The sequence below is a fragment of the Neolamprologus multifasciatus genome, chromosome 2 (assembly GCF_963576455.1).
Source record: "Neolamprologus multifasciatus chromosome 2, fNeoMul1.2, whole genome shotgun sequence".
In the NCBI taxonomy this organism is placed as follows: Eukaryota; Metazoa; Chordata; class Actinopteri; order Cichliformes; family Cichlidae; genus Neolamprologus; species Neolamprologus multifasciatus.
Window position 1 is genome coordinate 16,354,411 of NC_140440.1, and position 16,886 is coordinate 16,371,296.

The window sequence follows — 16,886 nt, forward strand, 5'->3', positions numbered from 1 at the left end:
CTCGCGCTCAGATCTGTTTTTCCATTCTTGTCCTCTGCTGGAATAAAAATTAGCTCAGCTGTCACAGATCAATGAAACGGTGCCAACTGCCTGTCCATTAGAGACCTTGGATGAATGCCAGTATGCTTAATGTGTAGTTGATTAAAGGAATACCCTGACTCTTGGGCAAACAAGGCCTTTGATTAAATTATTATGATCTGATGCTAGGACTGATGACAGGTTTACCTTTGTGTCATTTATATTAAGTGCTGTTACACCTCTTAGATAATGTAAAGATACAAATAAACCTTATTTAAAAATCAATATTTGCGGTAGCATTTTATTCTATATGCAAAGTGTAGGCTGCTGCTGCTGAGACAGTAAATTAGATGTATTTAGACTCATGTCCAAGAACACCTAAAACAATTAAGTAATCAACCTCTGATCTAAGTCTGTGTCCAAAGAGACTATTAGATAAAGATTTGGACAAAGATTGTATTTAAAATAAATAGATAAAAACTTTTATGGTCTGCTGCTCGGGCTGAAGCAAAAATCTGGGCGTGCCATGGATGAAGACTTTTGATCTGTCTCAAAGTGATTCAGGCAAACCGTCAGGTGACTCAGGAGTGGAACGTGGTGGTCTACTCAGATTTATATAGTATAGTGCGATATGGGTGCTGTTGACCTCCTTAATCCTCAGAGAAGTCTGTACAGGAAGCATAATCTCGGGACGAGGGAACGACCGGGTGCAAGATCACTGATGTAGTTAAACAACTCCTTAGTGGAAGGGCCGCTGGGTTGGATGATGAGTTTGTTAAGGTTCAATATTGAGGAGGGGTAGAGGAGGTAATCTACTTCCATAATAACAACACTGGTCCGGCCGGGTGGAGTCAAACGATGATTTTAATGACACGCGTGGGAAGACCGCCCGCTGTACGCAGACAGCGCCGATCCCCGACTTACAGAGCATAAGCAAGTGTTTTATACCTTTCAGGGCTTAAATTTACTGACGCCCTTAAACGTCACTCAGATACCGTTCATACATAGGTTTCAAAACCACAATGACTTAAGACAGTTTAAAATAACATTGTCTCCGTCTCCACAGCAGATGCTTCCTGTCATCTGACTTTCACTTCTTGTCTGGAAAACCAAACTGTTCCTCTTTTTGCAGAGACAGCAAGAAACTATTCCTCTTTCACAGAGACAATTTTAGAGTTACAAGCAAACATGATTAACCTCTCACCTATAAATGAGATAAAGTCTACTGTGTGAGTGTATGTCATCATGAACTGCACTCAGTTTCAACTTGTAACCTTTTCCACCAGACAGAAGGCCAGCACGTACACATTTCAGATTATAACAAGCATTCAAAAGCATTTAGATCATAGATTCAACTCAACAGTTTAGAGTGGTTATAACTGCACCTGTAATAAAGGCTAATTGGGTACCAATATGTTTAAACATCTGAATACAATATCAATACTGCAGATTGTATTATTAATGCAATGGTAATGATGATAATTATTAACAATAGCAGTAAAATATTTCTAATTGCTCACAAGTTCCATAACCCCTTCAATGTTGTAGAGCTGTGTTGACATGCCTCTGCAGTATCACATCTGGGGCTGTGCATTTGGACTGGCAGACTGGGGTGGTGTGCTCTAGTTACAGGGTGGATCACAGTCCTCAGTATCCCTGGGAAGGTTTATGCTAGGGTACTGGGGAGGAGTGATGAATCTCAGATTCATGAGGAACAATGCTGTTTTTGTCCTGGTTGAGGAACACTGTCAGTCTCCTGCTTCCCTCTAATAAAGAGCAGAGTCCAGACAGGTTGGGGCCGTGTCTGCAGTGACACAGACACTGCACTGTTGTGGTGAAGCAAGAACTGTGTGTAAAAGCAAAGCTGTTGACTTACCAGTTGATCTCTGTTTCCACCTTCACCTATGGTCACAGGCTTTGGGTAGTGACCAAAATAATAGGATTACGGAAACAAGTGATGGAAATGAGGTTCCTCAGCAGAGTGCTGGCCTTTACCTTAGAGATAGGTAAAGAGTGGCGTCATTTGAAAGGGGCTTAGAGCAGAGCTACAACTCTTCCACATCGAAAGGAGACAGTTGAGGTTGTTGGGGAATCTGATGAGGATCTATACAGTACAAATCACAACAGCAGTTGCGTCAGAGTGCAGTCAGTGTATAATAAGTGTCTCTTACTGTATTTAACAACTGCAGATTTTGCTCTTTAGGCCCTTTCTCTTTTGTGACACTACATTAATGACAGGCTAATTATCTATATATACATAGATAGATAGTTTGTAGTGCTGTGATGACATGACAGTCATCATGGCTAAGACAGATCCTGTGGGTTGCTTACCATGTGGGTTGCTTACCATGTCACCAATGACGAAATCCACCACTGGACTGCCAAAAATCCCCTCCGTAACATTGTGACTCAATGGCGTATGCGCTTTGGAGATCACATTCTACGGCAACTCCTGCACTGACTGCCCAAGATCGCCATCACGTGGAACCCACTCCACGGAAGACGCCAGGGAGTCTCCGAACAACAGAGAACAACAGAGGCAGAGGACTTTCATCGATGATCTACGCATGCGATGAGACCGAAGCAGCTGCATCTGACCGATTACACCGGCGGGGACTTGTAGCCCAATGCACCAAATGGTGCAAGTTTCTAATATTTTAAATTCTGTAATTCTTTTAGACAACAGCTATAAGTTAGTGTTTCATAGACACCTGCAGAACAGTAATAGAGGTTTTAGAGGTATAGTCACACAAAATTTACTAAAAATATACCAAAATATAGTCACGAAAAGGACCAGCTCAAGGTTCTGTTTTGAATTACTGAATTGGTGTTGTGAATTCTGTTGCTCAGGCATTCTCCAAATTAGATTTTCGGAGGATAAATTCATGATCACTAGCCCTCTCAACTACAATAACCTTCATGAAAAAACCTGCAAAACAAAACAAGCAGGGTTGGTTTTCTCAAACAAAGGTATTTGTCAAAAAAAGCAACATTTGCACACAATCCATTCATTCTAATTGCTTGGCTTTGCCTTGAAATTTGTTTGGTATTTAGCATTGAGTCACAGTTAAATTTAAACTGGCTGAGAAGTGACAACCTGTTCAAGCACAAAAGGTATTTTTATTTTTTGGACTGACTTGGAAGGTAAGAAGTTGATTGAATTGGAAGCAAATTGGGTCACGGTTATTATGGAGATTGAGTCATCAGTCTTTTTGAGACTTTTGTGTCCCCTGAGTGATTTGCAAATCGATTTACAGCTGGAAGTGGTCAGTGGTCAGTATTGCCTTCAATAGCAGTTGGTATCGGTAAATGTGAGCATGCATATATCTTTAATGGACTCAATCTGAAAACAAGCTGAGGTCATGATAAGGAAAACAATGGAGTACTCATTTGTTTAGGGTCTCCCTCTGGCTCATCAATTGACTTAGGCAGTGAAGGCAAAAGTGGCCAGCAGTCCTGTAAATGAGGTTTCACAAAACATGTCATCATAAATCACTGTTTGTGTTACCGAAGCCAGCAGAGTGTTATAAATAAAGTGGTTGAAGGATCCTCTTTCCTTCTATAACTTCAGTCTTGTTATGTAGTCACTTATTTATCTGAGTGGGTAAAATACACCAAGCTCTCATTCTTTTAATTAAGCTCTTAATTGGTTCAATAATTAGTTTCTTCACATGTGCAGTGTGGTTTTCATTATGGTGCTTTAACACTGAATGCAAATCGCAGGTTTGGTGCTGCACGATTACGTAAAGTCATTTATGTAATGAGGCAAATTAAGGCAAATGCACATGTTTTCACACAAATACAAGTGAATCTATGAAACCCAGATTAAAATAACAAACCAATGGGATTCTTCCACAGACTTAGGAATGTCTTCTGAAGCCATGAAATCAGAAATACAGGAAAGGTTTATTGACACTAGTTGTCTCTTTTTTAAACTTTATTTTATTTCACTTACTGAATGTTTAAGCTGAGGCACCAAAAACCACTTGGTTAGATTTAGGTTTGAGTTCAAATGTGCCTTTAAAATTAACTTATTGGTAACAAAAAAAAAAAAAGATTGTACCAAGCAATCTGTCTTATATGCATCCATACATGAACAGTTGGAAGCACAGTCCATTTCTGTACTGAGGTAATGTGGTGGGTCATGGCACTGAAGACAAAGGGCTCGCTGCTTCTCTCATAGATACGAGCAGCTTTACGATAATGGCACTTAAATGAAACGAGGTTTTGTTTTGAGAAATAGGACGTCAGTCAGTCAGTGGTCCTACTTCCCCAGTCAGTGATTACTTTGCAGTGGAGGCTCATATTGACCTTTACAATTTAATTCTGTGTTTCTCACTGTTTGTGTAAGAATTCGATTTTGTCCAATAACCTCATAGTTCATACGTTACAATATTTAGTCTGCTAGTTGACTTGACAGCAAATTGAAAAACGGAGATACCAGCCACGTGTTTGGGTAGGATTCATTTACCTTTAACCGTTCACAAATAGAGGGCACAAAATATTTAAGTGAAAAGATCCTTTTAATAACATAACCAGAGTTTTTGTTTTGTTGTGTGTTCAGTGACGTGCATGTATTTTCTGCTATTCATGAATCTCCCAAGTGCTATTGTGGTGATTGCTTGCTGGGATGGATTTTATGAACTGATTTCATTTGATTACTTGTCAAAGAAGAGTTTAGTGTCTGATTATTTAAATACTACTTTAAATGTTTTCCATCCTGTTTTGGCCCTTTCAGCTGAGACTCTTGATTACTCGTTATCTCATGTGCTGACGAGCCTACTTCAATCAAAAGTTTAATTTACATCCATCAAAACCAATTTGAAAAGCAGAGTTTGTTACAATTAACAGCAGTTTAAAAAGTTGCAGATAATACATGAAACTTGAAGCAAATGAGCTTTGTGGAAATTACTGCAAACGAAATGAACATTTCACACACGTGCACACAAAAGAAATGAAGTAAATATGTTTCTTGACTTTAACACAGACATGTAAAAACGCAGCTTACAGTTAAAATAAATGAATAAAAGCAAAATAATAATTACATACATTGCAGATGCACTTACAAGCAGGCTGATATAGGCAGAGGGAGGAAAAAAGTGCATTGCTCAGCGGTTGCAGTTGCCTTTGGCCTGCAGACATGGAGAGGGTTGAAATTCAATCAGTCACACTCTGGCAGGAGCCTCAAGTTTGTGTGTGTGTGTGTTTATGAAAGTGTGCGACTCTGTTTATGTGTTTTGAAATGTGCAGATCTCTGCATAACATTATATGAGTGTGTGCAATATGTGAGTGGCTGTTCACCTGCAGGTATGCGAGCCTGCATGCACACATGCCTGCATGAAAGCAGCCGTGCATAAGGGGGAGCTAATCCCAGTGAGTGTATGAATGTTATTTGTGAGAAAATGCAGTTCTGTTTATGAGTGGTTTTTCATACATGTGTGTGAGTGTGTGCTTTTAAATGTAGGCATTATGAGTGCTGAAGTTTCATTTTCATACACACTTTAGCCCCATATGGATTTTTTCTTTTTTTTTTCTTTTTCAGAGGCACGCAGGTGAGATGATGCAATAAAAATAATAGTAATTGTTTTGATCCATTCCAAAGCACACATGCGGGTCATTTTTCACACAGAAATCCAGTGACTCCCTGTCTGAAAGAGAAATTACACTCGTGGGCCATTTTATTAGGTGGACCAGTTCAACTTTTCATTAAGTTAAATGTCTAATCCAACACATGGCAGTGACTCCATGTTTTTAAGCATGTAAACATCCTGCTGAAGTCCAAACTGAGCATCATTCATTTGATGATTTAAGAGACTTTTGATAAGTCACAGCTTTGTATGTGTTTGTGTTTCAAAAACTGCAGACAGGTCAGACTGTTTTAAACTGATAGGAAGGGAACAGAATCCCAAATAACCACTCAGTATAACCGAGGTATGCAGAAGAGCATCTCTGAACACAACACACTGCGGCAGTGTCAGTCTCTGACGGATTTTTCCAGCACCTTGTTGGAACTATCCCATAAACAATCAGCACCGTATTGAAGGCCATAAAGCTTCCAGCCCAGTAGTAGCACCGCTAGAAATAATGTTAGCCAGTGGGTTGATGTGAATCCACCAAAAGATGGACATACATAACCACGGTGAGAAGTGGCTAATTCCAGTGTAAGAAGTTGATCTAAAATTTTGGTCGTCAGTAAAATATAAACATGACTGTTGGTTAACGGACTAAATCTTATTGATTTTTTGCGATGATACATGATTTAGCAACATATAGTAAGCCTGGTTTTTATATAGTGACTTTTAAACTCAGCTTTGAGCATTTAAAGCAGCGGTTCAAAACCCCCGGCCCACGGACCGGTCCGTGAGTCATTTGGTACCGGGCTGCGAGAGTTGAGGCTTGGGTGCGAAAGTCATGGTTTTTAGGATTTTTATTGTTATCTCGGTTTCCCTGGGTCTTTCCCATGTTGTAGTTGTGTGTCTTATTTTGAAAGAAATATTTACATGTTACCATAGCGACCAGAGAGCATTAAGGGGCAGAGAGGAGGATGTTACTCTCAGTGTTGTTGGTGCATTTCAGGAGGATGCTGCTAATAAAGTTACACAATTAAACAGTGAATTCACATTTATTATTATGTTTACAAATACCACAGTTTTTGTCTTGGTCGGATCATTTTATCTTGTTCTATTTATCCGACACACCTTAAAGCTGGTCCGTGAAAATATTGTTGGACATTAAACCGTCTGTGGTGCAAAAAAGGTTGGGAACAGGTGATTTAACCCTTTAAGACCTACCATAGAACCAAGTCCACCAGAGCTTATATTATATTTTTACATGTTGTGGAGCCATTTTTGGGAGCATTTCAAGTTACTAAACATCAATACAACCATTATAGCCCAAATTTTAATAATATGTCTGCATTAAGTTCATAGTAATTACATACATTGCAAAAAAAAAGTGCAATAAACTACAAAAAAATTTAAAATCCTTTTTGTTTTTTTAACATATATTTCTAGTTAGAGAAATTTAAGAGGTTTTTCCCTCAAAACTGAAAATACAAAAAAGTTGCACAAAATAGTTTCCCACCACAGGAAATTTATTTTAAGTGTCTTCATAGTTTTATTTTTGAAATACACCAATTTTTATATATGATGGGTTTAGATTTTATTATTGTCATTTGTATTAGGAAATATTTAACCATATATGCTTAGAGATGTATAATCAATTGTGTAGTGATAGGATGTGTGATCTTTAGCAGGCTGCAAAGGCTTGGTGTGCATTTCAGAGTGTTCTGGAATGACAGACTGACGTCAGTCAGGACTTGTAGAGGTCTTGCAGCAAAGTCCCGAGGCGTGAGAATTCGTCATCGGGCCGGTGGATTAGCCGTCTGCTTTTTTCTCCTCGATGGATGACGATTGACGAGATTCGGGACTGATGCTACACGCAATAAGCAACTCCAAGTAAGTTTATAAAAAAGTCTACTTCTATAATCGTACATCTTCGCCGCTCAGTGGGGCGTTGTCCGTGGCCGCTCAGTGGGACTAAAATTCGCCGTCTTAGTGGGGCGATGTACAAAGCCGCTCAGTGGGGTTTTTTTGTACAGAAGCATTAAGTCGCACAGTTGCGCAGTTTGAACTTTATTTTGGTTCACCGTCTTAGTGGGGTGAAATACAGACCGCTTTGTGGGGTACTGTAGTGAGTTCTCCACCGCTCAGTGGGGTGTTGAGAAGTTCCGCGGGGTCCAGACTGTGCTGGACAATAGGCCTATTTTGTTGTTGTTGTTGTTGTGTGAGTGTGTTTGTGTGAGTGGGTGCGGAGCAGAACACGTGGTCTGTGACGCCAGCTGTTGTTGTTATTATGGGTTCCCATAATAGGTGACGAGAAGTTTATGATGAAATTCGCTCCCGGTAGCGCAAAGTATTTAGGACATTGGCGCAAAAAATATGATTTTAAAGGTAAATTGGTTGTAGGACAATGTCAAATGTTAGTAGAACAGTTGACAGTAAAGGCAGCTTGTGCAAAAGGGAAATTGAAACAGGAGAGAGAGTTACAACTGGCGTCCGCTAAACTGTGGTTAGAGCAGGCGCAGAAAAGACAGGAGGCAGTGAACGCGAAGAGAGCAGCTTTGCAGGCATTAGCTGTGAAACCTGAAGATGAGACGGTGCGGTCTACTTCAGTAGTGCTGACGTTAAGGGACCAACAGCGTAGAGCAGCATTAGAGAGGGAGAGAGAGGCCAGCAAGGAGGAAGAAAAGCAGGAGCAGGAGAAGAGAGAGAGAGAGGAGGAGGATAGAGTACGGCAGGAGTTTGGGGATGCCGCAGCACAATATTTAAGCCCTTATGGAACTAGATCCAAAACTAAAAGGGATGAGGCGAGTGCAGCTGGTATGCCTGTCTACCCTTTCCATGATACCTTTCCCATGGTGGAGGTCGCGAATCCCCATTTTGGTGTTGAAAGTGACCAAAGCCGTGTTATTTGTGTTTACAGGCCATGGACTGAATCTGAATGTGCAGAGGCATGTAAAGGTTTAGGAAACCCGTTGACTAATGTTGATGAATTTATCGCCCGACACAAGCAACTCTGCTCCTCGTACCGCTTAAACGGTCAGGAAACAGAAGCCACTTTTAGGAAGTGTCTCACATATAACTGGGCTCGGGTGCGAGGCACCTACACAGGGAGGGATGGTAATACCGTCCTACCCTATGGACAAGCAAATTTAAGAGGCCAAGTTGATGGGGTTTATGAGCATCTTAGAAATACCTTTAAAGCTTCTGTAGATTACAACAAAATCGCCCAATGCATGCAGAAAGAAGGAGAGGATGTTCATGAGTTCAGGGCGAGATTAGAGGAAGTTTTCAAAGAACATAGCGGCCTCGAAGAGAGTGCAGAGAAGGCCAGCCCATATCAGCAGCAGTTAAAACATGCTCTGATGAATGGCTTCCATCCACGCATTGCTGCTCTCATCAGAAAACAAAATGTTAATCAGAACACTGACGGGTCCGTTGAATGCATGAACTGGGCCCGCCATGCACAGGAAGTTATTAAAAATAAAAAAAAAAAGAAGCCACAAAGCTCTGAGGCCGCTGCCTTTTTAGTAGATGAAATTTTGTTTCAGGGACAGGCTGGAAGAGGGCAAAACAGAGGCAGGAGTAGGAGAGGTAGAGGCCCATGGCGACCCCAGGATAACCGTGGTAAAAGTGATGATAAGTGCTATGCATGTGGGGAAATGGGCCATCACGCAAGGGAGTGTCCTGATCGCATGCCTGAAGAGTATAAACGCCCTGATCCAAGAAACCCTTATTATAATAAATGACTAGCACCTGTTGACACTGCTAACACACATACATGTACAAATGATCTCTTAGCTTGCCAGAATCTACAACAGCCCGTGTTTCAGACTCTAGATTTAACTGAAGTATTGTTAAATCTGTCAGGGAAAGAAGTAGAACCAGTTCGCACGTTAACTGTGCAAGGCAAAACTGTTCAATTTCTGTGTGATTCAGGTGCAGATAAAACTGTTTTAAAGGATCATGTGTCAGGAGTTGATCCTTCAAATGGCACAATTTATGTGAAGTCTGCAAATGGTCAGTTAAATCAGCATAGAATCTCTAAACCAGTGTGGATTAGAGATCCTACCACAGGAGAGGCAGCTCAGGGTTCAGTTGTAATGTGCCCAACTTGTCCGGTGAACCTCTTGGGAAGAGATATGATGATGAAAATTGGAATTTCATCATTTTAGGCCAAGAGTGAAACAATATCCCTTGAAGCCTGATGCAGTGGAAGGCATTAAACCAGTAATAGAGGATATAATTAAAGCAGGGATAACTAGTTGAAGCTCCACAAGCAGTATGTAACACACCCATCTTCCCAGTTAGAAAGGCTGATTCACAGTCGTGGCGCATGATTCAAGATTTAAGAGCTGTAAATCAGGCAGTTGAGAGTATAGCTCCATGCGTCCCCGACCCCCACACCTTGTTAAATCAGCTTAAGCCAGACAAGACACACTTCACTGTGGTAGATTTAAGTAATGCTTTCTTTTCCATACCAGTACATGAGAATTCACAAGGCTGGTTTGGTTTCACGTGTGACAGTCCTACAATTTTCACACAAAATATTACAAATTGTCTGTCTGATTTTGTGATTCCATCACATTCACAGATGTTGGTATATGTCGATGACATTTTAATTGCATCCAATTCAGAGAAGAACTGTAGAGACGTATCATTGGCATTGCTGACTCACTTAGCTGAGACAGGTAACAAGGCCTCACTTTCAAAGCTACAGTGGGTAAGGACAGAAGTGAAATTTTTAGGACATCTGCTTAGTGCAGCAGGGAAGAGCATACACCCAGAGAGGAAAACAGCTATCTTGGCAGCACCTAGGCCAGTGACAAAGAAACACATGATGCAATTCCTAGGGTTGCTAAATTTCTGTCGATCGTGGATGCCCCATTACTCTGAAATTGCGCAGCCATTATTAGATATGATGTACAGTAAACCTTTGGCTATGTCAGAAAGTTTAAGTTGGACCCCTGAGGGGGAGCAAGCTCTGTGTATGCTGAAACAGATGCTGACAGGAGCATCGGTTCTAGGACTTCCAGATTATAACAAGCCTTTTGTTCAAACTGTTGACTGTGAAGAGCATTTTATGACATCCATGTTAGCACAAAAATGTGGAGGTGGAATGAAGCCAGTAGCTTATTATTCTAAGAGGCTGGATCCAGTGGCTTGTGCCTTACCTCACTGTGTGCGATCTGTGTGTGCAGCCGCTGAAGCCGTAAAGTGTTCTGGTGAAATTGTTTTGTTTCACCCTTTGACCCTGCTAGTTCCACATGAGGTGGATGTTTTATTGCTGCAGACTAAAATGACATTCTTGTCACCTGCAAGACACTTGTCTTTAATGTCACTGTTGCTCTCCCAGCCACACATAACTATTAAGCGGTGTACAACTTTGAATCCCTCTACACTGTTGCCCACAGAGGAGGAGGGTACACCACATGTGTGTAGTGAACATGTAGAAACACAGTGTAAACCTAGAGGTGATTTAACGGACATACCACTCACTGAGGGCAAGGTTTGGTTTGTTGATGGTTCCAGTTTTAAAACAGCAGAGGGAAAGACTAAAACGGGCTTTGCTGTTGTGGATGATGTGCAGGTCATTCGTGCTGGGCAGTTATCACATTCCATGTCTGCCCAAGCAGCTGAGATAGTGGCTTTGACGGAAGCCTGCAAAGCAGCTGAGGGGCAGGCAGTGACTATATATACAGACAGTCAGTATGCATATGCTACACTTCATTTCTTTGCCGCTCAGTGGTCAAGACGAGGCATGACAACATCAACAGGGAAACCTGTGGAGCATGCGACACTTTTGCAGGCCCTGTTGAAAGGAGTCTTACTGCCTAGTAAAGTTGCGGTTTGTAAATGTGCAGCACACACACGTGGCACTGACCCCACTGTACTTGGCAACGCCTTTGCAGATAAAATTGCAAAGGAAGCGGCCCTTGGAACACATGGGGTTCATATTCTGGCGTCTCAGGAGCAAACTATGCCCATCACACATGATGTGTTAGCAGACATGCAGTCACACTCACCTCCAGCTGAGAAGCGGCTGTGGCTCACTAAAGGAGCAAGCCTGCGAGGTGATGTCTACTATCTTTGTGATAAACCTATATTGCCTAAAAACTTATATAGGACTGCTGCAATTTTGAGCCATGGGCTTTGCCATGTCTCAACAGCCGGGATGTTAGAAGCAGTCGAACGGCAGTTTTTCACACTGGGAAAAATTTTTGTAAAGCATGTTTGATATGTTGTAACCATAATGCTCAGGGGAACCTCAGACCTAAAAGAGGAAGGTTTCCCAGACCCAGCTACCCATTTGAAGCAATCCATATGGATTTCATTGAGTTGTCTAACTGTAACACCTACAGGTACTGCCTGGTAATTGTGTGCCCGTTCTCAAAGTGGGTAGAAGTTGTCCCCACTAAGAAAGCAGATGCTATTTCAGTGGCTAAAGGAATGTGCAAAAATGTGATCCCAGAGCATGGGATCCCCCAAACTATTTACAGTGATAATGGTCTTCATTTTGTGAATGAAGTAATTGAGAAAATGTCACAACATCTGGGGATAATGCTGAAAAACCACTGCTCATACCACCCACAAAGTGCAGGGCTGGTTGAAAGGACTAATGGCACAGTAAAGCTGAGACTCAGGAAAACAATGGAGGAAACAGGCAGAACATGGGTAGACTGCATTGAGCTAGTGAAAATGTATATGAGAATCACGCCAACTGATAATGGCCTAACGCCTTTTGAAATAATATATGGCAGGCCATTTAGAGTTCCAGTGTTTTGTAATGATAATGATAAAGCAGAAGAAGAAAACACACTAGCAGACTGGATGATTAAAATGCTTAAAAGCAAAGAAGTCATGAGTGCAAATGATCTGCCAGATGATTCTGTTTCTGTACAGGAAGAACGTCTGAAGCCAGGGGACTGGGTGCTGATAAAGGTCATAAAGAGGAAGTGCTGGTCGAAGCCACGGTGGGACGGACCATACCAGGCTCTGCTGACAACACCAACAGCTGTGAAGATCGCAGAACGACCCACCTGGATACACCAAAGCCACTGCAAAAAGGTGACACACATCCAGGCCAGCTTGGAGTAAGTGGCAGGAAGACCGGGTACAAAGGGGGGGAAAGCCTCCAGGGCCCTTCGTCTCAATCCGGTGAAGAAACCAACTGAGCCACAGGTACTCATCAGAATGGCTGGTAAAGTGTTGTCTACCCTGCTGGGTGTAATGGCTTTGATGTCATCATGGTCAGCTGTGGAGACCCTGTATGTCCAAGGAAACCACACCCAATACCCTCATGGCTATTCTACAAACTTTTGGTGGCAGTTTATGAATACAACTGCTCACTTGAACAATAGGACGGACTGCTATGTGTGTGCTCATATGCCATTATCCGCATATACATCTGGACTGTGGCCGTACAGCATACCAGAGGACAGGAGTTGGTGTCTGTTGGGCTTAGCAACTCATCCTGGCAACAGAGTCCTGTGGTCCAAGGCCAACTATAGTACACCTCTGAACATCACCTGGAGTAAGTCGCCACTTCTAAACGTGAATTGTTCTGGGCAAACTGACTTATTGGCCTGGCCTCAAGTGTCAGACCCACTGCCAGACATAATATTGCTGAACAAGCTGAACACAGCTCAATTGCCGTTGTGTGTGATGAACAATGGATCAATGTCAGTGGGGGAGCTGCCACTTCGCTTATGTGGATACATATACACCTACTGCCCTCCAGAGAATGAGAGCAGGTGTATGAAATGCTTGACCAGTGCAAAGTGTGCTGAGAACTTGACATTAAGGAGGACTGAATGCAAGTTCAACCTGGCTTACAGAATACCAGTAAAAGCAAAAAGTCAGAAGTGGACAGGATGTGCAAGGACGGTGCCGAGCAGTAAAGGAACAAGAGTTTTGGCTGATTGGTATTTCCTGTGTGGACATAAAGCCTATCTATCACTCCCTGAGGGATGGGGAGGATTGTGTGCCTTGGTGAAATTATCGGATCATGTCTTCTTCATGGACAGAGTTGAACATCACCCTAGCAACCGACGGAAGCGTGAGGTGGATATAGCCTCACCAAACTCTTTTGGAGTGACAGTAGACACTGGAGTGCCGCGAGAATTCCGCATTTGGAGTGGAGGAGCTAAATTCTTCCAAAGTCTGATCCCAAACATCGGAGTTGCAGAGGTGCGGGATCATGTGGAGATCAACCGGTATGCCTTACTGCGACACATTAATCTCACTAAGACTCTGGGAACAATCTTAGCGGAGGAGCAAAAGGCCATCAGAACGATGGTACTGCAGAACAGGCTGACCCTGGACTTGATAACAGCATCACAAGGAGGAGTGTGTAAGCTGATTGGAGAGACGTGTTGTACGTTTATCCTGGATGGATATACGACTGGAGGAGACATCTATGAGGCGCTGCAGAACTTAACTGCTCTGCAGAAATATGTGGCGGACCGCACATCAGGAGGAGACGCGTCACGAGGTTGGATAGCCTGGTTGACATCTGGACCATGGTGGAATATGTTCTTAAAGTTTTTGACTCCCATTCTTACATTATTGGCGTTGCTTTGCTTGTTTACAGGTTGCAGCTTGCCATGTGTAAGATCAATGGTGAATAAAATGATTGCTAACACCTTTACCAATTACATACTGTTGCAGCAGAGTGACATGGATATTAAGGCTAATATGTTTGTATGAAATGAAGCCTGCACTGAAAATGTTGACAAGTGGTGTAGAGGTGAAGATATATATACGCCATATAGCCTTAAAAAATGACAATACAGGGTGGTGATGATGGGTTTAGATTTTATTATTGTCATTTGTATTAGGAAATATTTAACCATATATGCTTAGAGATGTATAATCAATTGTGTAGTGATAGGATGTGTGATCTTTAGCAGGCTGCAAAGGCTTGGTGTGCATTCCAGAGTGTTCTGGAATCCACACCTACATCCTGGGAGCATGGGAAGAGGTCGTACCTTGTTTTATTGTTTTATGGTAGGATAAACGTAGCTATATCTGTTTTAGTTTAAGTGCCTTTTGTTTACATGAACTGCTGGACTTTCCAGACCAGTATGTTTCGGGAAGTCATTTATGGGGTCATACTCTGACCCCCCCCCCCCCCCCCCCCCACACACACACACACAGTATTCTTTGTTCACATGTATACCTATGTAAGATGTTATATGTTAATGACCCTATGCATATTCATGTAACCACAATAAAAGGAGTGCTATGGGGAACCTGGCTGAGAGTCTGACGGAGGTCAAGTGGTGGAACGACACTTGGCTCCAGGCAGGTCTCCCTCATGCTTGAGTAACACAAAGAACTTTGGTGCCTTGTGTCTTGCTTTTTGCTGTGTAGCAAGTTGTCCTTAACGTTCCAGCGAATAGGTTTATGCTACAAACCTATCAATATACTGCAGGAAAAACGAAAATAAATATTATAATGCGAATTTGCAAAAAAAACAGCATATGCATCAAAATAAACAATAATTTCCAGCAGTGCAATATGAGTCCTAAGCATCCCAGAAACGACACAGAAAGTCATAAAGTCAAACATAACTTTTAAAAACACCAGTATAGGCTCATGAGGCCCTGATGGTAAAAAACTACATTTCCGCAAAATGACGTCACTTCCGGTTTCGGGCAGGACATGGCGGACATGCGATAGTTCGTGCTGATGGACATAGGAAGTGTTACAAACAGCTGATCGGATCAGCAAAGAGTGTTTCTGGAATATTATGTTTTTGTTGCTGCAAGTGCTTTTTATGCAGTTTTTGCAAAGCTATATGTGGAAGGAAACTGTGACTTAGGACAAGCTGATGGCATAAGATGTAAGTACAACTCCTCGTGTTTCATATGCAAAAAAAATTATTGCGCTAGCTTACGCTCCCACCGGCTTTAAAGGGTTAAAGCACTTTATACAACATGCCTCATTCACCAATTCATACACTTATTGTACGTGTATGAATGGGTGTAGGCTGTTTTCATACACCTAGGTGCCTTCTGTGTGGTCTGTAGTGTTGCATGTGTTGAGTGTTCCTGTTGGAATTAACAGAACAATGCAAGCTTCTGCTTTTTTGCCCATTTTAAAACAGATTTAAACAGATTTTCTTTGGCAGCCCATGCAGCACGAGTGTCTGCCATGTATTTCTTTTTGGGTACAGTTTCAGATTCCATATGTGTGTTTTGTGTGAGTGTGAGCATCCGTGTGTACGTTTCCATAGTGAGCTCCACCTCGGGCTGTCGGACTGAGCTTCTATCTTCTATACAAGCAAAGGTTAGCTCTCCCTGGAAAAACCCACTGTCAAACTGGCCTTTAAAATCACGCACACACACAGATGGTGTTATGCGCACACAAAGTGTGTACAGCCAGCTTTGTTTGACAGATAAAAGTTTGGAGAAAAACTATGGCTGACATTTGAAAATGCTGTCATTTGCAAGGCAGGACATGGATATATAAAAGTGCACCTCCGAGACCTGAAATCACACTAAACTTGTTTTAGACAACTCCGGCTGGTATCTTCCTCACCTTCAATTCAATTTTTTGTACTCATTTGTTCCATTTGCTGCTTTTTAACAGTGTGTAAACTTTCTGTGCCTTTTTTCCCATTCTTCATTTCATGGATTGTCCTCAAGCCATGGTTTTTGCCTTCTCTTCATCACCTAGACAACTAAATTAGGAAAGGGGGAGGTAGAGTGCACTTAATCAATAGGAGGTTTAGCTTAAAAGATGCTTACTGGATTTATAGAACATACTTATCTGTACTCATATGCATGTCTGCTTTAATTTGTGTGTGTATCAAATGTTTTTCTTGTACTGTAGCTATTTGTTAGTGCTTTCTAGCTAGCCTGGCCTTGGGAAGACTAATAGCTCCCCCATCCATTGCTTCAGTGTTTAGTACTCTTCAGGGCACATTAGCTAATTGTCAATAATGCTGCTAATTACCATTAGCCTTTTCAGGTATATCTGCAGACGGCCACAAACAAGCATATACTGAAATATTTGTATGTGAGTTTGCACACAAGCTTAAACATTAATTGGTACATTTACCCACCACACACCATCAATGCACACTGTCCATATAATCACCACCTGCCAGTAATAAGCCCAAGGATAATTATCAGACACAGGTCAACCGTGTCACCTCTGTCATTATGCTGAGGTCATTAATATGAAGTTAAGCAGACGACAGACTGTGTGTTTATGTGTGTGTGGGAGGGGGTGCAAAATAGACAAGAAGAGAGGCAAAGAGAAAGGGACAAAGGGTGGTGATGCAATTGACTGGCAACA

General features: G+C 42.0%; 2 protein-coding genes across 2 annotated transcripts; both read left to right on the forward strand.

The window, feature by feature from the left end:
* The first annotated feature begins 7,659 nt into the window (after positions 1-7,659).
* On the forward strand, positions 7,660-9,386 carry LOC146524151 (uncharacterized). The gene has a single exon (XM_085183370.1). The coding sequence runs from the start codon at positions 7,904-7,906 to the stop codon at positions 9,326-9,328; it is 1,425 nt and encodes a 474-aa protein (XP_085039496.1). The 5' UTR covers positions 7,660-7,903; the 3' UTR covers positions 9,329-9,386.
* Positions 9,387-12,083: 2,697 nt separating this feature from the next.
* Positions 12,084-15,010, forward strand: LOC146524152 (uncharacterized). Its single transcript, XM_085183359.1, has one exon. The coding sequence runs from the start codon at positions 12,774-12,776 to the stop codon at positions 14,286-14,288; it is 1,515 nt and encodes a 504-aa protein (XP_085039485.1). The 5' UTR covers positions 12,084-12,773; the 3' UTR covers positions 14,289-15,010.
* Positions 15,011-16,886: the final 1,876 nt, after the last annotated feature.

Bases quoted from the DNA above. Each gene is read 5' to 3' on its own strand.
- LOC146524151 (XM_085183370.1), top strand. From the start codon at position 7,904: ATGATGAAATTCGCTCCCGGTAGCGCAAAGTATTTAGGACATTGGCGC.
- LOC146524152 (XM_085183359.1), top strand. From the start codon at position 12,774: ATGGCTGGTAAAGTGTTGTCTACCCTGCTGGGTGTAATGGCTTTGATG.